The sequence below is a fragment of the Ictalurus punctatus genome, chromosome 7 (assembly GCF_001660625.3).
Source record: "Ictalurus punctatus breed USDA103 chromosome 7, Coco_2.0, whole genome shotgun sequence".
NCBI lineage: Eukaryota > Metazoa > Chordata > Actinopteri > Siluriformes > Ictaluridae > Ictalurus > Ictalurus punctatus.
The window spans coordinates 26290133-26316140 of NC_030422.2; the positions used below are offsets into that span (position 1 = coordinate 26290133).

The 26008-nt window shown below is 37.2% G+C and overlaps 2 protein-coding genes across 2 annotated transcripts in view; both read right to left on the minus strand.

The window, feature by feature from the left end:
* Window positions 1–15599, minus strand: part of LOC108267272 (basement membrane-specific heparan sulfate proteoglycan core protein) — a 35845-nt gene extending 20246 nt beyond the window's left edge. The window contains exons 1-15 of the mRNA XM_053681834.1: window positions 15584–15599; window positions 15038–15310; window positions 13645–13896; window positions 10469–10735; window positions 9539–9823; window positions 9101–9376; window positions 8687–9004; window positions 8096–8362; window positions 7256–7510; window positions 5901–6014; window positions 4774–4878; window positions 4568–4606; window positions 4370–4444; window positions 3139–3216; window positions 2927–2980 (exon numbers count right to left, since the gene is read on the minus strand). Of these exons, the coding sequence (XP_053537809.1) occupies window positions 2927–2980; window positions 3139–3216; window positions 4370–4444; window positions 4568–4606; window positions 4774–4878; window positions 5901–6014; window positions 7256–7510; window positions 8096–8362; window positions 8687–9004; window positions 9101–9376; window positions 9539–9823; window positions 10469–10735; window positions 13645–13896; window positions 15038–15310; window positions 15584–15599 (2674 nt within the window). The remainder of the gene's footprint in view (window positions 1–2926; window positions 2981–3138; window positions 3217–4369; window positions 4445–4567; window positions 4607–4773; window positions 4879–5900; window positions 6015–7255; window positions 7511–8095; window positions 8363–8686; window positions 9005–9100; window positions 9377–9538; window positions 9824–10468; window positions 10736–13644; window positions 13897–15037; window positions 15311–15583) is intronic.
* A 6276-nt stretch (window positions 15600–21875) lies between these two features.
* Window positions 21876–25757, minus strand: LOC108267299 (tripartite motif-containing protein 16). Its single transcript, XM_053681495.1, has 3 exons — window positions 25582–25757; window positions 23476–23534; window positions 21876–23005 (listed from the first exon to the last, which is right to left on the minus strand). The coding sequence occupies exons 2-3, from the start codon at window positions 23516–23518 to the stop codon at window positions 22470–22472; spliced, it is 579 nt and encodes a 192-aa protein (XP_053537470.1). The 5' UTR covers window positions 23519–23534; window positions 25582–25757; the 3' UTR covers window positions 21876–22469.
* Between the last annotated feature and the right edge of the window lie 251 nt (window positions 25758–26008).

Sequence of the window (26008 nt, forward strand, 5' to 3'; positions counted from 1 at the left end):
AAATAGTGTCATTTGTTTGTGCTGGTTTGTGCCACTAAACGTTTCGTTTGTGTTGCTTCAGTTTTTTAAATATTAGACATTGAATTATGGTGTGATGATGTCACTCAGCATGTGTGAGTGTGACAGTGTGTCACTCTATAAACAGGAAAAGAACTGGTAATTGAGAAGACTCAAGTTTCAAGTTAAGGGTGAATTTTCGTTGGATATTACCAGATTTGGTGGGAAATTACAAGTTGCAACCTTACCCTGTGCGGAGCATAATTAACAAGCGTGACTGAGGTTGAATTGTCTGAGCTCAGGATTAAGAAACACTGGGGTGAATCAGTAGCGTGACCACATAGTTTTGTAAGAATGAAAAGTGACCAACTTCAAATAAAACTCAGCGTTTCAAAGAAACAAAAGCCTCTTCTTAGGTCAGGGAACTCCAAAGTGTCAGTGGTGATAGTGTGCAAAAGTGGAATTCTTTCATATTGTGCCTACATCTTTTTCCAAAATAAATAAATAAATAAATAAAATGTGTATATATTGTGTGCACTGTCATTTGCAAAACATCTCAGTGTGATGTCATATTGCTCTGAAACAAAATATGATGGATAGGAATTTAATTATTTTAAATATTAATTTACTTATCAACCCTGATTTGCTTTACTACTGTGTATTTGCTTTGGTGCTACAGATCACTGTCTCTGTAGCAGAACTGGAGCTGATGTTCACTGCAGTGTAGTTCGGTGCATTTCTCCCTCTACTGGTGAGAGACTGAACTACAGCTGATCTCCACTCAGTCTCTCAGTCTTGCAGCTCTCAGTCTTGTTATTGGTTGGTCATGTGTCTGTGCACCTCCTGCAGTATTACGATGAACGAACTAAGTAGAAGTAAGTTTAAGTATAGAGAAGTATATGTTAGCTAGCTTGATGCTAAGTGGTCGTGTCCTCTTTTTGTTTCATACCTCGAATCTTGTTCCATGCTTCGACCGCGTATCTCGTTTCATGTTTATGGACTTTATTTCGAATAAAGACTTTAATCTGCACTTGCTTCCGCTCCAGTCTCGTTATGTAACACAAAGTAGCAAAATACAGCTGCTTTGTATACATGTATATTTTAATGCAGGGTATCATTTGTGTGACCTAAAAGTACAATTGTAATTGTTGAAATGCTTCCAAAATTAAACCAAAAAAAAAAAAACATTAAAATACCAAGTAAATACATTGAGGGATTGCACTGTACTGAGCACCTCTAACTTTACATATACTGATACTGCTTATGTCCACATGGATGGAGATGAGTACAAACGTTTGCTGGAGATCAAACTGTACACTCTATGCACATGACTTTTCTAACAGGCTTGTTACAGTGCAATAAAAATACATTAAAACAATAGTTTCCGGAAGACCTGTGACATTACAGACACATTTGGTGCACACAGTTTGGGGTTTGTGATATTCATCTTGCTGTGGTTTGTGATATCTGCATGCATTTATTTAAAGCATTGCTTAATACAATGAAACCATGAAATGATATTTGTTATGATGAAATGATACATGATCTTTTTAACTGTAGGCTGCAGATTGTGGTTGTACCGTGTGGTGGAAAATACATCAGTGCATCTCTGTATGTGATCTTAAGGACTTTCAGTTCTGTAGGTGTGAACTGCACACAGATGACATGATGAAGCCCCTCACATGAGTGAAAAAACATTTTCAAGAATAAAAGTTCAGTCACACTGACTTATTACTCTTACTATTACTACTAAATCCTTTTGCTTTACAACCAGTCCTAATAGTGGCGCAAGTAATCAATAAAATACACCCTGTAAATACTCCTTAATGCTGTCCATACACACGTTCTTATTCCCCACAAACATTTTAAGCCAAATAAGTGCAAAGAACCTGTTCAAAACAATCTTACTCCGATTTTACTGTCACTGCACACATGATGAACTTCTCTCTCTTCTCTCTCGTCTGTTCAGTTGTGTATTCACTCATCCAGCACCTGTAAATGAACATTTACAGCTGTTTTAGATTTTAGTTCCTGAAATGATTAAACTTTGGTGTTTTAAGCCAACAGCAAATCATTAAGGAACATTTAAAAGACAATGCAAATTTATATTTCAGTATATACAGTAATTATTAAATATAAAGCACTAAATAGTGATGGCTTATTTAAGGAGAAACTGTCATGTATGTTATTACACTGCAATATTTGCACTTCTTATAGTAGAATTTCTCTTAACTACATTGACACTATAGGAGTGTCAGTGTACTATACGAGGAAGAAATTTCATGAAAATGCATCAAAGATGTCATTTTAAACCACTTTATCTTTTATGAACAGAAATGTTACTAGGGTATTTTCCAAAAAAATTGGATTGGCAGTAGAGTCAACAATTGATGATTGTTTGATGTCGTCTTGAACAAGAGACACGGGCTTGTTTAATCCACACACTGTATTCCATAGTAGCTACTGATACATCAGCAAAAACAAGTTATAAACGAGATATAACAAGTTATAGGGCCAGGTAGTGGTGGGAGATATATACATATACTACAAATAAAAAGTGTATTAAATCCAGTTTCTACTGTGAAAAACTGTGAAGGTAGCTGATTTGTTTCTCATAATATGCATATGCATGCAGCAGCTGGTAAGGCTTGCAGCAACAGGAAGAGAGGATACTTGAGCTGCTTTTTGACATTATTTACTTTTAGAATCGCTTTAGTTGTAGTAATTTAGAAAGGTGTTATCAATCTAACTGAGGCTGTAGCATTTATATTACACTATTTATATTGAGAACTGTTTATAACTCTGACTGAACTCCTACTGAGCAAGGCACAAAACACGCAACTAGGGTTTCTCTACAATTCTAAGATTTCTCTAAGTATTTCTAACTCAACTTGAGATTTGAAAATATTTGAATAATTTTGTCTTACCTATGTGTTCTGCTTCAGCTGTGAGTAAACAGTTTCATACTCTACACTGGCCTTCACTAGATGTAAAAAAGAAACACTGAATTAATGTCCACAATCACCTGCAGCCCGTCTCAATTGTTAAATCAACATGAACTAAATGAATTGGTTAATAAATCAGAAAACAATAAAAGGTAATGTACATGCAAATTTATATAAATATATACAATAGCTTTACCTTGATTTTTCTTCGTTTTTTCCTGTGGCTTGAGTTCAAGCTCAGTGTAAGTCACATCACTGGGTCCAGCATCATCATCTGCAGTGACAGTGAATAGAACAAAACAAACACAGATAACATTTTAATCTGAATCAACCTTTGTAAAAAAAAAAAAAAAGAAAAAGAAATCAGCGTGGAGAATTACAGGTGCATGATGGGATGTGACTGAACTCCTTGAAGCTGATGTGCTGGAGGCGACTTTGACAAGGGCCAAATTGTTATAGCTAGACGACTGGATCAGAGCATCTCCATAATGCAGTGGTTAGTATTTATCAAAAGTGGTCTAAGGAAGGACAACCAGTGAACCGGCGACAGCATCATGGGCGTCCAAGGCTCACTGATGCATGTGGGGAGCAAAGGCCAGCCTGGCTATTCTAATCCCACAGAGGAGCTACTGTAGCACAAACTACTGCTGTAAATTTTAATGCTGGCTATGTTAGAAAGGTGTCAGAAAACACAGTGCATCGCAGATTGCTGTGTATAGGGCTGTATAACAGCAGACCAGTCAGAGTGCCATGGAAGAAGGTGGCCTGGTCTGATGAAGCACTTTTTCTTTTACATCATGTTGACGGCCAGGTGTGTGTGCCTCGCTTATCTGTGGAGGAAATGGCACCATGATGCACTATGGGAAGAGCGCAAGCCAGTGGAGGCAGTGTGATGCTCTGGGCAATGTTCTGCTGAGAAACCTTGGGTCCTAGCATTCATGTGGATGTTATGTTGACACATACCACCTACTGAAACATTGTTGCAGACTAAGTACACCTTAATGGCAACGGTATTCCCTAATGTGACGTCTTTAGGGAAATAAAATAACACAAAAAATAACCGTTATTTCTAATCTTTTCAGTCAAATGCTGTGCTGCAAACATCAATGTTAGATTTATCTTGTCAGTACTGGCAAGTGACCATGGTATAACCGCACATCGGGTGGTTCTTTGCCTCCACGTAGTGTATTAAAATCGTGTAATGTACACCTAGCCATGGATTATCCCTTACACATGTGGCATTATGTAGAATATATTATATAATAAACAGGTTTTAGTAGTTTCTTTCTTTCTGAGGTTTATAGTGGAACTGACACCTAAAATAGGAGGTGCATGCAGATTTTTAGTATAGTAGATGATTGAATGTTCTGTAGACTGTAAGTGTTTTTATATATAAAATGTGAAGTTGCAGTATAAAAATACTCCACCTTTATTCTTGTATGACTCCTTTTTCTTCATGACCTGTGCATAAACATCCCCACTGGGTTCAGCTGCAGCGTCACCTAATCACAGTGCAATGTGATAGTCACTACAGGAGATGTATTTACTGTATGGTGTTAATCTGAGATTTATTCCTTCTAGTGTAAGTGGAAATATTTGACATGAAATAAAGAAATCTCTCTCACTTTTACTTGCGTTCTCCACCGTGGCATAAATGTGCGCATCTACAGAAAAGAGTGCAAATAAAGAACAAACAAGTTAAATTTTCAGACAATTTTGAAAGCGTTTAAGAAGTTAACATTGTCAAATTAGCTTGTTAGTAAGAACACAATCTTATATTGAATTACTGTATACATAAGGAAAGTATTCATTATGTGACACATTGTTTGACCGGTCTGAAGTGGAGTGTGTCTTGACTGAGAATCCTCAGCTCCTGACTGACTCGGGTTCTGGCCTGGTGTCTGATTGCTGTTCTGCTGTATGTCTTTGTCCTTTCCTGTATGAGAAGACAGAATTCTTCATTTGCTCAATTTATAAACCAATACAAACTTTATTTTAGAGAACGCTTATACATTAGTGTATATGTCGCTGAAAAGTACCAAGTACCAAGAGTAATTACAAGTCACTAAATGTGTAAGCAACAATTGGTCTCATTTATGAAGCTGGATATGAACAAATTTATTTGAAAATTATTCACAGGACCTTTTTCATACATAATGTGTTACTCCTGAGGATCCAGTTAGTTTAGAAAACAATAGTGTATCCTACAAGAGCTCTTGAGTGCGGAGACGGATGTACTTACAGAATAAAGTTTAATAAAGCAAAACATACACAAATCAATACAGACGAGGCAGGAGAGCATACTTGACAAAGTGGGAGAAACAAAGCCAGACACAGAGTGAGGTGGAAACAGTGACTATATACAGACTGGTGCTTATTAACCAGAATGAGAATCAGGTACGGGTGGTCATGTGACTGGTACAGGCGTGTGGTGGCTGCTGGGATTTGAAGTCCAGAATCCCTCTGGGAATTCATATAACACTAATGTGTCATAAATGCACTAGATTCAATTTACAGCTGATTGGAATTTATCATACACATGAGTATGAAGAAAATCAGCAATGCTAAAACTTGTGTAAATGTAGTGGGATTTTTTTATTAGATTGGCCTATAAAAACATTTAGACACAAGTTGAATTTCATAAAGATTAATAAATGAGCACCAAATTGTGCACTGTGTCCCAATTAGTATTCTTTTCCTATTTTTATTAGTTTGGAATCTATTTCTTATTTAATAGAAGCATTGTATGTTATTTTAATGATAATTAAGGATGTGTAAAATCCTGTGTAACGAGAATAATTATTGAGTGTCAGATACCAGTCATAGGCCATTTTGTTAACATGTTTTTCAAGTTATTTCCATGTTAGTGTAATGTATACTATTTCATGTTTTATAGACTAAGCTTTGTAGAAGTACTGATTATATTATAAGCAATTTAGTGAAAACTAGTTATCAGACCTTTGTTGGATTTGTGCCACCAAAGCAGGATCAGTAAAAGGATGATGAACAGCAAGGCCGAACTCAGTCCCACAGCCAGAAATACTATATCAATACTGGATCCAGACCCTGAGTCTGAGGAAAGATAAAGACACAAATGAAAAAATCTGCTGTCACTACAGTTCACAAAAATACTAGCCTTGACACTAACGTACATTCTAATAATAGTCCAATTTCTAATCTTCCATTTCTGTTCAGACTGTTTTAAAGAGTGTTTACCAGCAACCTCTCTGAGCCTTTCTAATCAGATCCACATTCTCTACTGAGACTTCTCTTCAACGGGCCACTCATAATCTACTCCTTTCTGCTGATGCTGGTGCCTTTCCTCTATCAGTATTTCTAGCTTGGTTCATGTTTCCTTTTTTCTCTCCTGCCCCGTCACACATGATATCCCAATCCATGACCACCTCCTTTTCACTACAGGTACAGTATATGCATCCACTTGCCAAGATTATTCAAAAACATCAAAGTATTCACTGTTAAGTAATTAACACTCAGATATATCTCAGCCTGAGAGCTATTCTTTCCACATCAACTGTATACATTCATGATCTAAAGTAATGGATGGACTCCAACGTTCTTAAATTACACTAAATTAAACTGATAAAACAGACATTTTTCTAGCACTCAAAACTCCACTGTTATGAATTCCAGGTTTTTAATTTGTTATTGATGGCATTACCGTTACACCTTCTACAAACCTTCACAATCTAGTTATCATTTTTTGATAACACACTTTCATTTGAACTCTGCATTAGGTCACTCACAACAATCTTTTTTTTTTTTATCAGCTCTTATTGATCCTTACTTAGTTTGCTGTAGTCCTTACTCATACCAAGCACACATTAGATTTGTACTCTATCATTAACATGGTTTACCCATCTCACAGAGAATCAAACAAACACACTCTTAATTCTCACACAGTACATGACCTCGCCGTAACTCTCTACACCCTGGAGTCTTAGATCCACCAATACTGATCTACTAGTGGCTCCTAACGACCAGACTGACAAGAATGAGCAAAATATTTAGTGCCGTAATCCACCCCTAGGCCTTTAACTGCGCCTCCTTCAACCTAAAACATACATTTTGTACTAACACTTTTCCTCTTTTTTTTTCCTGTTCATCATTTAATTAACAGCCAGTTTGAGTTTTAGGTGCTACGTGCTACATAATCAAATTTATTATTATTATTACTATTATTACTATTATTATTATTATTATTATTATTATTAGTAGTAGTAGTAGTAGTAGTAGTAGTAGTAGTAGTAATCACTGCATGTTTTAATGTTATTTTTACAAAGGGAATCAAATACTTTGAAAGCTGACTGAAACCCAGCTTTTCGGTGACTCTCCTCTCTCTGGGTGTTTACAGTGGTAGAAACCTTCATCTGACTTTGAGACAGTACTGATAGTCATCTCTCCTGTAGTCTTGTTCTGCAGGATGGAACCATCTTTATAGAAATCAACACCAGAATCTGAGGTCTTTGAGTTGTGAGATAAACAATGTAAAGTCAGAGGATGTCCCTCAGTCACAGGATGGACAGGACTGTCCAGGATCACATCACCATCTGTAGGAAAGAGAAAGAAGACACTGAAATCAGAAAGTGTGTAAAATACAGTAATGATTTTAACACCGAGAGCTACAGTAAATCAGTGGTAGATATCAGAGAGAGTGTACACAGTGCAGCGCTCACAGAGTCTTCATGTGTGAAGGAGAAGATATGCTTAAATGCCAGTTATATCAGTAACATTCAGATGAGAAACCAGCTTTCACTGTAATATTCTTAACATCCTGAAACTAAACTAGTCTTCATGAGTTATTCTTATTTCTGTTTATATTCTTTTATATTGCTATCATCTCTTTGTATTTTTCTTCTCTTTTTTTTTATTCTCTGAGTCTGATCTTTGTGTGCAGATGTGTGTATAAACCTCTGTGTCTCAGATCTCTGCAGTCCTGAACACAGCGCTATCTGTTGGTCTTTTGTTAGAATCGACTGAATGAAAACATCAAATCTGTGTCACACTAGAAACTGCACTCAGTTTCTTTATAACTATATTCTAATTTATTTTCAACAATTCAGTAGATTATAAAAGTGTTATCTTTATTCCTGTATATTGTACATCTATTACTGATGAGAACATTGAAGACTCACTGTGCACTGTGATGTTGACAGGATTACTGCGTCCTCCAGATTCAGACTGACACCAGTAAACTCCAGTGTGTGATGTAGAGAGGAAGCTGATGTTACATGTAGATCCTGAAACTGAAGGACAATCAGACACTGTCTCACGGTGTGTGTATCCGCTCACTGTCCATCCAGTAGAGTCACTCTGGTCCTCACAGCTCAGTGAGAGAGAGTCAGCAGTAAAGTGTTGACTTCTGCTGGGATTGATGATCAGAGACACTGGAGGAGATTCACCTGAAACACACACATTATAATTCAGATCTTATTCTGAAAATTAACATGTATTTTATCATGATGTTAATTTCAGTGTACAGTTTAGTAAACATGTGTAACATTAAAATTACCACAGCACTAATACTTGATTTGATTAGACAATGATATCTGAATAAAAATCTACTATCAGGTGCTTATTCAGTTGCTTTACACATTCCTCACTAAGGAGTTTAAATATAAACAGTTACAGTTACACAATACATTAGCATATATACAACACTTAATATTAATAAATGTACATTTGCTACACTCCAACTCAACACTGTTGTTGATTTATTTCCTCACCAGTGATGCACAGTGGCTGAAGGTTGCTGAGCCGTGTGTGAAAGACTGGTTCTCCTCTCTCTGCGCTGCACATATAAACTCCTGTGTGATTCACAGTAACAGGACTGAGAGTGTAGGAGCCTCCAGATCCTCTGCTGCTATCTGAGAGGAGCGCTGTACTGTACCTGAGGGAACCCTGACTGTCTCTGGAGGGAACCTCTGTGTACCAGCTGAATATCCAGCCTGTAGAGGAGTGTTTAACCTCACAGCTTAGAGTCACTGAGTCTCCTTCAGTCAGCCAGCGCAGTGGAGACACACTCACTACTGCCTCTGCTACATCTGATGGACAACAAATGTAAATAAATAAAATCATACAGAGTGGTAATCTTGTTAAAAAATAATTAATGACAAGATAAAACAAACTCACACACTCACCTGATACAGTGAGTGTAACAGCATCACTGATCTCTGAGCTCTGAGAGTCACTGCTTCTCCTCCCTCTGCAGGTGTATTCACCACTGTTACCATTTATAACTGAGCTGAAGCTGAACTCCTGTGTTATGCGGTATGGGTAGGGCATGTTATATTTCTTATACCAGCTGTATTTCCACTCAGTGTCTCCTCCTCCCTGTATTTCACATCTGAGAGTCACAGTCTCTCCTCTGAACACATGTTTATCAGGCTTTATGGTCACCACAGCTTTAGGACTCTCTACAGAAACATAATTTTATTATTAATTTTGTTATTTTATTTTTATTTTATTATTAACCCAAATACAAACACACTTCAATATTGTACAGTTCTAATACTACAACTGCTATATATTTAAGTGATTAGTGATGATGCCGTGTTTTGCAACCTGTTTTTACTCACCAGTAACATTTACCCAGAGTGCATCACTGTAGTGTGTGTAGTAGACTGGGTTTCCTCTTCCAGCTCTGCACCTGTACTGACCTTCATCAGAGATTCTAACTGCACTGTATGTTTCAGTGTAGTAGTCTGTTTCAGCTTCAGTCTCAGTCTCAGTACTCTGTGTGGGTTTGATCCAGTAAAACTTCCATCCAGCAGACTGCAGCTTCAGTGTACAGGACAGAGTCACTGAGTTTCCTTTCAGTACAGCTCCTTCACGACTTGGTGTGAGCTCAGGTTTAGGTTTTTCTGCAGTTGGAGATGAAACACACAGTTCAGGATGTTAACTGTTCATGTTCTGCTCTCAGAGTGTTTAACACACTAATCACTATTACAAACAAACACACTATTACTGATACTCTGTAAAGACTCCTGTCAGCCAAATTATTCATGAATATCTGTCAAAATATTTTATGGTATTTATGAAAGTAATTTAGTTTTTGTGAGAGTAGATTTAATGGGAAGTACATTGTTCTCTTATTCTAGAAAAAGTGTAAAGACAAAATGTACTGCATTATGTTTGACTGTTATTTAAAACATCCTTCAAAAGAAAATGTTTGAAAAATGAGAATGCATTTTATTATTTCACACTTTACATTTAACACTTAATGCAATAATAATAAAAGAAGAGCTATATTGCCATTAATATTATTTATTATTGGATAAACCTGTGACATTTTCATGTTCAGCATTTTGCAGCACATTGAGTCAGCAAATAAATAAAAATCACATCTTTAGTCTTCATCGACTGCATTTCACATCATCATCTCAAAGTCCAACATCTTTACTGCAGATGACACTTTGTATGCATATTGTGCAGCTCTAATCTACACCAGTACTGAGTGTTGAGGTGAACCTGAGGTTAATGAGTACTGAAGAGATGATCACACTCACCTGATACAGTCAGTGTAACAGCATCACTGGTGTGTGAGGAGTGTGAGCCTCCTCTCTCTCTTCCTCTACAGGTGTATTTACCTGCATGAGATGTTTCAGCACTACTGATTCTGTACTCCTGTTCAATACTGACAAAAGAACGATCTTTATTCCAGCTGTAGATCCAGTCAGAGTCCTCTTCATCCTGTATGTCACATCTGAGAGTGACAGTCTCTCCTCTGTACACCTGTTCATCAGGATTTATGGACACCACAGGTTTTGGGAGCGCTGTACAAAGATAGTAAAATATTTCCTGAAATAATTAGTATGCTTTTGATTGATTGGTTTTCATGAGTGTATAGAGTTTAGAAGATTTTGGAAAAGAATGTAACATTACACATGGAACTCTGAAAAATGTTTTGGACAAGTTATAACCACTTGCACCAAAAAGTCCAGCGTCTTCTACAGATCCTGATTATAATCATTTGGTATTGTGTTAGATGTATTTATAGTAAAGTATTATTCAGATTTATTTAATAAAATTAACAGGAGATTCATTTAATCCATTTATTTAACATTACATTTTATTCTGTATAATTCCATGTTTTGGTCATTGGTAAGGAAGCAGAGTGGAGCAAAAGAAAAAAAAATCCCTTCAATTACTCGAGATCCTGTTGTGATCTGGCTCCATATCTCTTATGTATGATTTCCAAAGTGATTAGTCAGCACTTATAGAGACAAAGCAGGTGATTTATTTACAGTGTAGCTTTAAGGCCTCTGGTATCAGACACACACTGTACATTCTTTCTATATTGAGCATAATTTAATATTTTGTAGTGAGTGTTTCAGCACTAATGTCTGTGTTTCAGTTACAGTTATAAACACCATTATGAGTCTGATTAACATGAGTGCTGTGCAATTATAATTTCCATCTTTCTCCTACCATGAGATTTATTATCCCCACATAAGGATATCTACTGATACCATATCTACTGATACCCTACTGATATCTGATAGTCTGTGTCACGAGCTCCCCTTTAAGCAGCGCGCTGTGGAGCATGTGAGCGCGCGTGCACGAGCAGGTGCGCGAGCACCTGCTTTTCCCATGTTGACAATCGTGACATTTCGACACGTGCATTTGTTATGTTTTGTTGTGTCTCCTCCCTGTTCTGTCATTGGCTATTGTTTCACGTGTATCTGAATTGCCCTCAGCCGTCAGCCATTACAACGCTGATTATGTTTGTATATATACCACACGGCCTCCCAGCCCACGGCGTGGAAGATTAGAAAAAGAAACGACGATAGATAATAGTCATAGCTCGATTCATGATTCATGATTCATGATTCATGATTCATGATTCAATTGTTTAGTTCACGCTGGTTTCGCCGCTACCAGTCCCTCGCTGTTTATGTTTCATGTTTGGCATATGGACCCTGTATCCCGTGACCACGACCTTGATTCCTGCCTAGCCCTGTGTATGCCTGATTGCTGATCGCCTGACCTCTTGCATGTTTGTGGATTACGTTTTGGATTTACCTGCCTGTGTTCTCTCATTTAATAAAACTGTCGAACTGCATTTGCATCCGTCCTATCTTCCTTACGTCACGAGACGTGACAGAATCTTCCATCTCAACATGGGTGCAGCAGGAAGACAGGGGAGACATCACGCTACAATGGGAGTAGCAGGACAATACCATATCGGGAAACGTTCAGATTACTGGCCGCATTTCTTGTCCGTGCAGTTCCCTCAACGGTACGCCGTTGAACTGCCACCTGAGACAGCGGGATTGGGGAGCTACCAGCTGGAGTTCCTCTTCAGCTGCCAGGAATATTTCTGCAGCCTGGCATAACCCAAGCCTACTAAGAGACAGTGGATCGGGTTCTTGGTGTCCAGGTTTTGCGGTCCGGCCTGTGACTGGGTAGAGCAGCTGGTGAGCAATGGGTCCTCTGCCCTCCAGGATGTCACTCAATTTGCAGAACTTTTTATGGAGGAGTTCACGCAGCCAGGGCAGCTTCATGGTCTGGATTTACTGGGGTGGAGAGTCAATGGACAGCCCCAGCCTGACCTGTCATTTAATCTCTATTATGAGGGGATTGACAGGTCAGCCTCCACCGATCCGCTTCAGGTTCCAGCCAGCGTGGTGGAGGTGGCACCGACATGCATGTCTGAGGGCTGCAGGAGGGAGACCAAACTACAAACTTGCCCTACCTGCAAAAAACTGGGTCTCCAGGAAGCATTCTACTGCTCTCATGAATGCTTCAAGAGCAGCTGGCGGGAGCATAAAAAACTCCACTGGAGAGACCGTGCAGAGATCTAGCTCGGGGTCAACAGGGTGACCTCGGAGCTCCCATTGGAGGTCTCAGCACCCGAGCCCCAGCCGGAGGTGAACCTGGCGACCTCAGAGCTCAAACCTGAGACCCACGAGGTGGGCTCACCTGCCGAGCTCCAGCTAGAGGTGAACATGGAGGCTCCAGCACCAGAGCTCCAGCCTAAGGTTCAGGAGGGGGTCTCAGCTCCACAGATCCACTGTAAAGCCCAGTTACTGTCTCAAGTGTCTGTTAACCCGGCCGACCAAGTTCTGCTCAAGCCCGAGTCTACCGACACGGCCGACCAAGTTCTGCTCAAGCCCGAGTCTACCGACACGGCAGACCAAGTTCTGCTCAAGCCTGTCTGCTGACACGGCCGATCACGTTCTGCTCAAGCCCGAGTCTGCCGACACGGCCGACCACGTTCTGCTTAAGCCCAAGTCCGCCGACACGGCTGATCAAGTCCTGCTCATGCCCGAGTCCGCCGACACTGACAGACAAGTTATGTTCACACCCGACTCAGCCAACGGGGACAACCAAGTTCTGCACATGCCTAAGTTTGCTGAAACAGACAACCAAGCTCTGCTCACGTCCACGTCTGCATGTTTTGGATTTACCTGCCTGTGTTCTCTCATTTAATAAAGCTGTCAAACTGCATTTGCATCCATCCTATCTTCCTTACGTCATGAGATGTGACAGTCTGTATCTCTTATAACAGAGATTCTCTTCCTGATGAACACACACTCACTGGTACTTTACTTTAACTTTTGCTCTCACTGTTCATGAATGATATACTTTATACATATCTAAGATATAATAAGAAATACTTATTGTATTTATTATAAAATAATTTAAAACATGCAGTGAAAGAGTAGAAACCATGACGTACCTCTAACTGTAACTGTAACTGGATCACTGAGCGCTGAGTCGTACTTTCCTCTGCGTGCTTTACACTGATACACTGTTTCTCCTGCATTAGAGACTGTATCATGGAGTGTGTCGGTGTCTTCAGCTACTTGGACTCGATCTTTGTACCAGAGAAAAGTCCATCCATTAGACAGCAGATTACAGTTCAGAGTAACTCTGTCTCCAGTGTAGACGGAGCTCTGAGGATTCACTCTCACAGTCGGTTTGGGTTTTTCTGTTGATATGAAATGATGATGATATTAAAGTTTTCCTCTTTACAACATAAACAATAGTTTTATCATCTTAATCAGATGATTTGTGTCTAATAATGCATTTATATTCTGCATTTGTTAATCTGCAACAGTTACAGTTGTGTAACTTTATTAAATGGACAATATGGTCTTATAATATCATGATACTTTAGATATATTGTAAATGGAATTTATTAGATAGATAGATACTTTATTTGACCTCAAAGAGGAAATTTGTTTCCACCGTGGTTGCGTAGAAAAAGAAAACATCATATATATAAACCATCTTAAACAATCACAGACATAGAGTGGAAAAGGGGACAAAAAGAAAAACATCAGGATCATCATACAACAAATGCATCTGGCATCACAATGGCTGATTACCTATGTGTTTAACGCTCGTAAAGCCATAGGAGCAAAACTCCTAACATAGCTGGCCTTTCTGCACATGGGTAGTCTATACCTGGGGCCAGAAGGAAGGGGGTTGAAATATTGATAAAGTGTGTGGTTTGGATCATTTAAAATTTTGCCTTGCAGAGCATATATGAACTGACACAGTCTGATAAATTGGGGATGGGAATACCAATAATTTTTCTCGCTAAATTAGTTACTTTCAAACGTTTGTTGTTGTTGGTTACTGTCAGCATATGGAAAAAAACAAATGGCACCATACATAAGACCCGGTTCATTAATACTTCAATACAGAAAAAGAAGCAGACTAGGCTGAACAGACAGATATTTAAGTTTACAAATAACTGTGAATAATATATTGAATAAATTGTTCATAATTGAACAAACACCCTAAAGTTTAAAATGTACTTTGAGAGGTGCAAAAATACACATTCTTAATGAATTCATCTTCATAAGTGTGTTCACTATTATGAATGTTGGAAAAAGTCAATGTACAACTACACCATTAATCATTACTAGACAGAGGATAAGTAACTAAAATACTGGGGGTTTTTTTTCAGAATCTGTGACATTTTAAAGCAATCTCATGACCTTAATCCACACTGCATGTAGTGATGTGATGCTGACGTTAATAAATATTGGTATGAGGAAGAGATTAACACACACACACACACACACACACACACACACACACACACACACACACACACACACCTGACACAGTGAGTGTAACAGCGTTGCTGGTCTCTGAGGTCTGAGAGTCATTTCTTCTCCGTCCACTGCAGGTGAGTTTAGCGCTGATTGACTCTGCAGCAGTGAATGAATATTTACTGTTCTCAGTGTAGGAGAATATTTGGACACCATCTTTATACCAGTTGTACATCCACTCAATCTCTGCATGTCCTCGTATTTCACATGTGAAAGTGACTTCCTGTCCACTGAATATCGGTCCATCAGGCTGCAGAGTCAGAACGGCTTTTGGTCTCTCTGTACAGTTACAACAAATACATCAAATCAGTCAAACACACCCTTCTCTGACCATCTGATATTTAATCAGTGTTTTGTAATGATTATGTGTATCAGTGCATGTTACAGGAGTGTAAGATCAGACATGTACCTATCACTGAGAGAGTCACTTCATTACTCCATGTTGTTGTCCGTCCATCAATAGACCAGTAACATTTGTATTTGTGACTCTGATCTACTTTTATAGTGTAGTAATTTTCAGCAGATCTGTGAACATTAACACCATCTTTGTACCAGTGGTACAGTCCATTTCCTCCTGAAATCCTACATGTGAGTGTAACCGTCTCTCCTCTGAATATTTGTGGTGAATTCGGCTCCACAGACAGAACTGGTTTAAATACTGCTGGAAAAGTCAAAAAGCAAACACACACTGTCAATGTAAATAACTTAAATTCTGCATGACAATGTACAAACAATCTTCTCCACTTTAATACAAATCCAGCATGTACACAACATAGGCAATAAAATATGTATAAATCACCTTGAGCTTGTCCGACTCGGATAAGTGAAATAAGCACTAAAAAGGGAAGAGGAACAGAGAATATGATGTAACGCTGACTTGTTTCTTTTCTTTAAGAAGACAAATGAGAACAATGTCATATACTGCAAAAAAAAAAAAAAATTTGTTTCACTTCAGCTATAAGAAATGCAATATATCGACCTGTTTCAATAATGAATGGAGTTTAGAAAAAGCTATTTTCACTCAGGTCACTATGCTGCTCATTACTGTCTCATGTTTAATCTGATCCACATCTGCTAATCTGAAACTGGATTACACACTTCCTTCTCTGTGTCTCACATGAGAAAGGCGCTCCTGTGCACTAGAGCTATGGTGTAATACATACAGGCTGCAGGATGATGTGTCATATATGAGGAAAAACCCGATCTCAGTAGCACATTCAGGCTAGGATTGTGCAATGTGCTGAAAAATGTGTGTTACAGAAACATCTGTGTTAATGACTGCCGAGTGTTTCAGGGGAAATACAAGAGTAAATTTCTTCTAAGATATAAACCACAAACCCACTTGTTTAATTTGTAAATGGCAGTAAATGGCTGTGCCTAAATAATTCATAAATTTGAAGGCACTACAAAAACACAAAAGAAAGTAAAAAAAAGTATGGCCAGTGTATAGTGAGTAGTTAGCAGTAGACCAGCTAAACAAGCTAATTGCAGCTCTCAGACAGACGTCTAAACAATGTCCTAACCACATATTAATCTCATCACACAGGACATTAGACTTCATCTGAACATATTGTTTCAAGCCGCCACTCACTCTAATGAAGACACAAAGAAACATTTACTCACAGATCATCACACGGAGTGGACGGAGCTCCATCCTGTCACGCTGAGGAAGGACTGACTGATCAGTGGTCTGTGTTAAAGCCACTAAACTTCCTCTTAAACACGGTTCTTACACACAGAGAGAAAGAGACCTCCATTCTGTTGCAAGTTGATGTGCTGATTTTTCCATGTGAACATGAAGAACAACTGCTGAACTTGCACAGTTCCTCTAGCGCTTCTGCTAGTCACAAAATGGGGTTCTTAAATAGCATTTTCTTTTATTAATGATGGTGGATATTCTTTTAAAATGAAAGAAAACATGCACACACACACACACACACACTATATATATATATATATATATATATATATATATATATATATATATATATATATATATATATATATATATATATCACCGTCCATGCATCCATCCATCTTCTACCGCTTACTCCTTCTTCAGGGTTGCGGGGAACCTGGAGCCTATCCCAGGGAGCATCCGGCACAAGGCGGGGTACACCCTGGACAGGGTGCCAGTCCATCGCAGGACACACTCACATACACACTCACACACCCATTCATACACTACGGACACTTAGGACACGCCAATCAGCCTACCATGCATGTCTTTGGACTGGGGAAGGAAACTGGAGAACTCAGAGGAACCCCGGACCCTGAACGTGTGAGGCGAACCACTAAGCCACCATCCATATATATATATATATATATATATATATATATATATATATATATATATATATATATATATATATATATATATTTTTTTTTTTTTTTTTCAGGCCCCATATATGCTTCCCTGTGCACAGTGTGTGGTCTGCATGAACTATATGAAACAGCTATTTAGTTCCTGAGGTGAAAGTTATGGTAAGGGTTAGATTTAGGTTAGATTTAGATTCAAGGAATAAAATTTATTAACATGCATACTTATGTCAGTGGGTGGTACAGTGGTGCAGCAGGCAGTTGCCTCCTCACACTGTAAAAAAAATACTGGGCTGGATTTTCTCAAAAACGATTGAGGCAACTTTTTGAATAATTTGAACTAAACCTATTTTTGTATGACTTTACATGTTTTCAGCTATTAGTTTTAAGTAATGCCAACTCAATTTACTCAATTTACAGACCATAGTTTTAAGTTAAGCTATTATTTTAATTGATATTTACTTTTTTTTCTGTCACACAATCTTTTTAGGTTGTTAGAACTTATTGTCCAAATGTATTCGATCTATGTTTGAAAGGATTTTTAGAATATATATTGTTTAAAAAAGAAAAGTCTCATGAAACAGTGTCTCAAAACAAATGTAATACCTTTTCATTGTCAAACTGAAAAACATTTAATATCCTCTTTTAACTGAAGCCTACAAGTCTTATATAGATGTAATGTACAGTAATAATAACAACAACAACAACAACAACAACAATAATAATAATAATAATAATAATAATAATAATAATAATAATAATAATGATAATAATAATAATAATAATTACATGAATTTTTAAAACTTTTGCATTTTGTAGGTAGGTATTAGACTAGATTTTGATTTTAAAATGCACTGTAATGGAATAACAGTGTTTTTATGTTTAAGAATGTGATAAAGTTTTTGATGAGTTTATAATGAAATACATTTCGCATAAAGTAAAAAATCATTATTACGTTTTGATCTCAAGATTTTCTTATTTTTGAGAAAATTATTGCATTATAAACATTTTATTACATTCTGAGTTGCTACAATCCCTATTGGCAGACTTTGCACCCTGAATTTGGACATTTAATTTATCTGGGCTTTGAGAAAAACTGTTCTAATGCCCTATTGATGGAGACCCTCAGGCAGGTATACAGATGCTATCCTTGAAACCTGTTATGAAGGTTTAATTTGACCTGAAAATGAAGGTAACCACAATTAGCCAAATGACCTAAAATAAAAGGTGCATTTGGAACACACTGTTCACAGTTTATCATTTCATTGCAAGGGGGTTAAATGTTTGCCACACCTCTCAGAATTACTCAGACTGTTATTAATAGCTATAATTAGCATCAAGCTAAACATGACAATTTATGAGAGTTGTGCAAAACTGTTAGGAGAAGGAGAACGTGGAAGTTTACACGGAATATTGCGGAAGGTTGGAGTTATGAACACACAATACGATTGATGGATCTGTAGCGAATCATTTGTCTGTGAGTCATAGTCATCTGTTTATAGTAAAGGCTACCTCAAGGTGTGTGTATGCCAGTGCACCCTGAGTGTGTGCATGTGGGTCGTGTAATAATCCCAGCAGGCTTTTACACATGACACTAAATTATTATACTTTTTTCTGTTAAAGCATTATATATAAGGGGGCCCCACCAAAGAGTAGCCTAGGGGCCCATGACCACCTTAATCCTTAATCTGAGTGTGAGAGGAGCCACAGCAGTAGAAGTGTGTTAGGATCAGGTACTGGCATCATATTTGGTAGCCGGAGTGCATTTACAGCTCAGTAGACAGAGAGAACATGTTATTATATATGACAGGAGCATACAGTGGCTTACAGTGAAGTTCAATGAAAACAAAGTGCTCTTTTGCTGTTGCCTGAAGATGATGATGTGCTGACACTGTGTGTTCAGCGAGAGTTGTATGAAATTATTGTAAAGATTTGCAATGTTTTTGTGTTTTACAGCTCTTGTGAAACTGGTAAGTTGGAATTTGGTTTGTTTACATGCATGTCTTAAACTATATCACTGCTACCATTTACAAAAACTTTAACGTTCATAGATTAGTGACTGCACATCTGAGCTCAGCTGTGCTGTGTGAACCTACTGGCTCTACAAGGTACTGCAAGTAAAAACATTATATAACTGCAATTAATGTGGCTTTACTGTGGTACTAAGCTTCACAAATGAACCGAGAGATATCATTATTTTGTTGCTGTTTTTTTTTTTTTAATGCTGTATACTCATGAAGTCAGGGTAAATGTGTATAACATCTAATGATATAAACCTTTATTTTATTACAGTTATGGTGACATAAACTTAGTAGAAATTTAAATTAACATGTAGAAGGTGATAGTTCAAGGCATCAGTACATTATGTAATATTGTTTTTACTGCAGGCCTCGTTCATTCAGACATTACATAAAGACCATGCACTTTGAAGGGAACTGTGACTTGTGGATTCTGGCCAAGAATGGTGAAAGTCACTATCTTCGACTACTGATACAAATGAGGTTGATGTGCAGATTGTTTTGTATGTAGCTTTCAGAACAGAGAGCCATTTTGCTATTTAAAAAAGGATATATAAAAAGGACTTTGTAGGATATAGGTCACAGAGTGGAGACTATTCCTTCTGCTGTTATCATAATGATGCCTGTGCAGTTGTACCTGGTCTGACCTCGATTCAGAGAAACAGCATGGATCATTTGCGAGCTATACCTGTGCAAAATTCCCTGCTTCACATATGCTGTCCTGATGGTTATGTCATCCTTTTCTGAACAGTGCATGTACAGTTTGTTTAGTTTTATAATGTGGAAGAAAACTGTTATTGTCTAGATGCACTTCCTGGACTGTTGTTTTCTGTTCGTATATTGTTGTAATTGTGCGTTGCTTATATACAGTATACTGTTTGTAATTAATTAATATAGTCAGCTGTAGTAAACAATCAGTGACCTGCTATTTGTTTCCTTTGAACTGTTAGCAGTGTCCAGTTTTCTGATAATGAGCCATGCATATATACGTAAGTAAAATGTTGAAGCTATAGAGCTACCCAGAATTGAACACTGTGGATAGTACAAGATGGTTCAAGTAGTGAATTGCATGGTTTGTGCTTTAGTTATGTACATTCTGAGAGTAATAAATGACCTCACAGAGCTTTGTACAGTGGTCTATAGCAACAGTTCTTAATTTATTATCACACATTGACTGCATGATAACCAGCAAGTCTGTGCGCCTTACAAAGTTAATTTATTGCACACACTTATAAAATCGTGTCAGTTCTTTTCAGTAAATTGATCATCTAATATGTTGTGATATGTTATATTTTCATTGTTGTAGAAACCACAGATATTAGAGGTCGTCTGATTGATGTTTTTTTTTTTTTTTTGCAGATTAATCGGCACCGATAACAGATTGCTAGAGCTATCGGTTATCGGAAAAAATCCACACCGCTAGTTTTTCCCGGTTGCTCTGTTGCGGAGCGGCTGAGAAGGGTCTGCTGTCATTATACAGTACAAGAGCGGCCACTAGAGGCGAAATAAAAAATAGCACCCATGCCTCGTGGTTGTTTTTCACACGTGAGACTACTGTCTGCAGAGTGGTATACTTCAGATACGGATTTAAAACATCGACAACGAAAAGGAGTTATTAAGAATGTTACTTTTTGGTTCAGTTTGGATGTATATTTTTTATTTATTTCACTATTTATTAGTAGCAGTAGTATATATATTATACAGTTGCAAAATCATTCAACCCCCATTGCAAATCATATTAATTGTCAAAATAAATATTGCATTTTTTTACAGTGCAAACACATCATCTTGCCATTAAAAGATTCTGAAACCACAATTGCAAATATGGTCTTTAAAACACTGTTTCTTCCACCATCTCTAATAATAATAATAATAATAATAATAATAATAATAATAATAATAATAATAATAATAAATTAAAAAAACTACACCAAACCATACACTTTCAGAAATGTTCCTTCTTTCACAAATAAACTGATCATATACTCTTCTTCCCTTACTTCACAAAAATAATTTTCATTAATGATTAGCACCAATTAATAAATAATCAGCCAAAATATGATTCAAGCTAAAGATACTTAGATGTCCCTAACCCTAACCCTGTCCCACCAGCCAGCTCTCCCTCATATCATATAACAACTATACCAACCAGGGATTGCTAGTATGTGCTTTCTCCGAGACACATGAATCCAGCCAACTGCACCTTTTCACCTGTTGCTCATGCTACATCACAGAGCTACACACTTGAAGTTACATTATCTGCTCTTTTCTGCATAAATGAGCTCATAGATGCCCAGGACTAGTTAGTATCACTGTAATCAACAGGGGTAAGAGAGAAAGCCATCACTCCCACCCAGAAAGTATGGCCAGTTTTGCTCCTTTCTCTCCCAGACGCTGTAATTCTAGTGTCTGTAGTTCCACAGACTGTGGTTATTAGGCACCGCCTCCTTGAATAAGACTTCTTTCTTCTGTGTGCTGCATGAGGTAAAGTTATAATCCACCTAAAATGGAGTAATATTAGGAGGAAGGGACATTTTTTAATACAACAATGGATGAATATACCTTTAGAGTCTGTCATCTTTTAGCCTGATAAAGATAATTTTATGCAGTTTCTGTGCAGAAACTATAACTTATGTAAATAGACATATTATCTGACTAAACTGCTGTTAGACTCAGATGATCTAAAACTAATTTGTGAATCTAAATTTAATAACAAAGAAACCAAAATGACTGGAAAATCTATAGATTTTAAAAGACCACAACTTGATCCTTGAGTTAAAAGGGTTACATTTATTAAATAACTGAAAATATTTACTGAAACTAATAGTTTTAGACCATGGGAACATGAAAATGTGTGCATTACAGTATACAATTATCATTATTATACAGTAAAATTAAACAGAAGAGCTACAATGTAAATTCATTAAATACTATTATAAGTAAAAAATGCAAGTTCAACAAAAAGTAAATAGGTAGGTAAATAATTGTAGGTTTATGTTAAACTTATGCTAAATAAAAATGTTTATTTACAAGCATAATTTATTTTAATAACATGGACACTACATCAAAATGTAAGTGCTACATAAGGCCAGAATCACTTTTTAGAGTGTGGGTTGCAAAAGCTTTACTTTTGATCCAGAGAAAACGTAAAACCCTGGGTAGAGAGGCTGAGTGAATGTAGTTTGGACTCTGTGGAGGAGCTTCATCGTGTCAGAGATGCTGTAGTAGGATAGAGATCCTGCACAGTAATCCACGTGCACTCCTATTCTAGAGGCGCTGTGTCTTTTGGAGATTTTAGTTTGTTTGTCATTGTGCCAGAATGAACATCTTAATGGAGAGCAGTATAAACTCCAAGACTGATTGTTGTTCCCAAACTCACATTCTGTACCTGTTCCCTTCCTGCTAATGGTTTTATATGACACGGTTATTTCAACTCCAGCAAATCCGCTCCACTCAACTTCCCAGTAACACCGTCCACACACACTCTCTCTACACAGCACTTGATATACAGTTTCAAATCTGTCAGGATGATCAGGATATGACTGGACTGTTTGACTACAGGTCGCCGCTCTGTTCCTGTCAGATAGACTGAGGTGTTTGTTAGCTGTGTTGGGATCCAGCATGAGCTGACAGGCATCTGATTGAAAAAGGAAAAAATATATATATATATATCATATATATATATATATATATATATATATATATATATATATATATATATATATATATATATATATATATAATTTATAATAGTGCCTGGTTCAGATAAGTGGACAAGTAGCCACTAGAATCTCTGGAATTTTTTTTTTTTTTTTTATCTTGTTCTGTAAGACTATAAGGACACATTTTTGGTGAATTTCAAAAAATCTGAATGTGTGCATCTTACATATTAGATTCTATGATTCTATATATCTGAATGTAAGAATCTGTGTAAGAATCTGAATGCGTCTTACATTCAGGGTTACTGATCAGGCCCTTGAGCAAGGCCGCTAACCCTCTCTACTCCCTGATCTGACCTCAGCTTCCTAACAAGCTGGGATATGTGAAGAAAAAAAAAATCACTGTATTGTAATATATGTGTCACAAATTAAAATAAAGTTTTCTTACATTGTAGAAAATCTTCTCTGGTTTTGGGCTCCGGAGGGGACATGATCTGGTCTTCTGTCCTACTAAAACAAAGTGCCATATTACAGATTCATATTACATAACGGGTTAAAGCGAGTACATTTGCAAAAGTACAAAAGTAAAACATATACAGTTTATAAACAAGGATAATGTCGTAAGAGTGCACACACATTTTGACAATAAAACCAGAGCCTTGGTAAAGTTTGTTACCTCTTATTTAGATGTCTGGGTTTTGTTTCTACGGTTGTCCAAGATGGCATTTATAGAGTTATCTAGGAAGAGGTTGAAATCTGAATCATATCTTTAATATGGGAAGGCTGTAGGTGCACTAATCTAAGCCTGTGTATCTAGGTTAAGTAACGATATAGGTGTTCCTGATTTATAAGGTTAACGCTGATCTTTTATTTGAATATGAGATTCTTCAAAATGTCTTCATGATCATTATATGGGAAATGCAGTAACATTCATGCTTTATACAAATCTGAAATTCTACTGTGTAAAAGTAGGAAAGCATCAATACATGTGACAAGACACTCGCCACTGTAATAAATGAATATTTTTTATTTGATACACATAAAATGTCTCACATATACTGTTTTTATTGTCTATAAGAACTCTGAAAATGAACATTCAAACAAAAAAAGTGATTGTTAAATAAATTTTAGACAATAGTAGAAGAAAAGATTACAAAATATTATAGGGAATGTAACCAAAGACCAAAAGCAAATGGAATTTTTAACTGAACATAATTGAAAATGCAAAGCAAAATGTGCTTAACTGGTTAGTAATATTGTTTTTGTGGTCCAGTGTGATATAAGAAAGAATAGCCCTATACCTAAACATTTTCCCATACAGGCCCAGAATTCATCACTTCGTGCATGCCTGGCTACAGGATGATATCACAGTAGATAGCTGCTATAGCTGAGTTTGTGAAGATGGAATGACGGAAAAACTTTCTTTCCTATGATTCTACAAGCAACAAATCACACTGCATTGTAGCATGCCTAAGTGGTATTAGGCGTAACAGGAGGAAACCATGTGGAACCAGTGGCACTGAGCATGCATTAACGGTGCCAGAGGGCTTGCTACAGCCTTAGTCACTGGGGAGACCTGTATGGTTTTGATTGTGATAGACATGGTGGTAAGGCAGATAGAAGAGATCACATGGGCAATTGGGGTGAGACGGCCAGTAATGCCAAAGAAGATCAACATCTACCTGTGTAATCAATGTAGAAGGATGCTCTGAAAATGCTTCCTGTTTCCGACACGCAGAGTAGGAGTATATCACGTATAAAGAATGTTATAAGCTGATGTCTTATTTTATTCTAACTGGTTTCCAACCAAAGAGTCGGGTGTGGAAATCTGGAGCAGGAATGTAATAATATTTTTTTTTGTTCAGAATGAACCAAAATGAAAAAGAAATATTATAATAATTAGGTATAAGTAGAGATTTAAACAAATAAATGTGCTGATAAAACAATAAAAGTAAAACTTTCAAAAGATGGACAAGCTGAACAGCCCTTAAGGATTCAAGATTTAACTCTCAGTTTAAGAGTGTAGTTTTTATTATTATTATTATTATTTTTTAAATTATTGTTATTTTTAATTACTCTGGTTTCTATGATTTTAAGTGAACCTTGAATTTTACAAGTGAACCTTTTGGTGTTTGGATTTTTGTATCCTAGGCAATGAGAGCAGATATCAAACAGATGAGGAGAACATGGTCAGAACTCAGTGGAGGTTGGACAATCAAAGCAAATTATTAATCACATATCTTCGAGATCACTGAGACATAAGATTAGATTTAACCAAATATAAAACACTGTTTTTAGACTTTTATGTTGCATTTTCATAAACAAACCTAGACTGGACATTTGCCACTTTAACAGAGTATCTAAAGTCTGAAGCAAATAAAAAAAAAAAACACATTTAAATTTTTAAATACTAGCTGTAAGACCATTAAAACAGACTGCACAAGTCAAAAGACGCATCATTTAATGCAATGGGTTCACATTACCATGATTCGAACTGCAAACATCATAAAATCATAAGGTTTTTACAGTAGTTCAGTCAGTGAGGTGTTTTTACCTAGAGAACAGTCTGAAATGAAGAAGCTTCTGTAGCTGGAGCAGCTGTATATGTCCTACTAATAAATGCCATTCACAAGGAATAATGACAAGATCAGCATTGTCCTCCAAGTTTCTACAGCACTTTCGCACATGACAGAAACACCAGCACACAAACAGGAGTGTACTTCCTGTTCCTGTTCTGAGTAAGGGCCTTGTGCAAAATGAGGGGTGTGTCTTCACTGAATGATTCACCAGTATGCACAATCTGACTCTGGTCTGCATTCCCTCAATGAAAAACTGACAAAATAAGGGGGGAAAAACTTCTAAATTGACCCCGACACCATTTTCTTCTGGGTGACAGCAGCTAATGATATTTTGATAATTACACTATACTTTCATGTTCTGAAAAGGAAAACATCCCTAAATGTGTTGAATAAAAGGGTTTG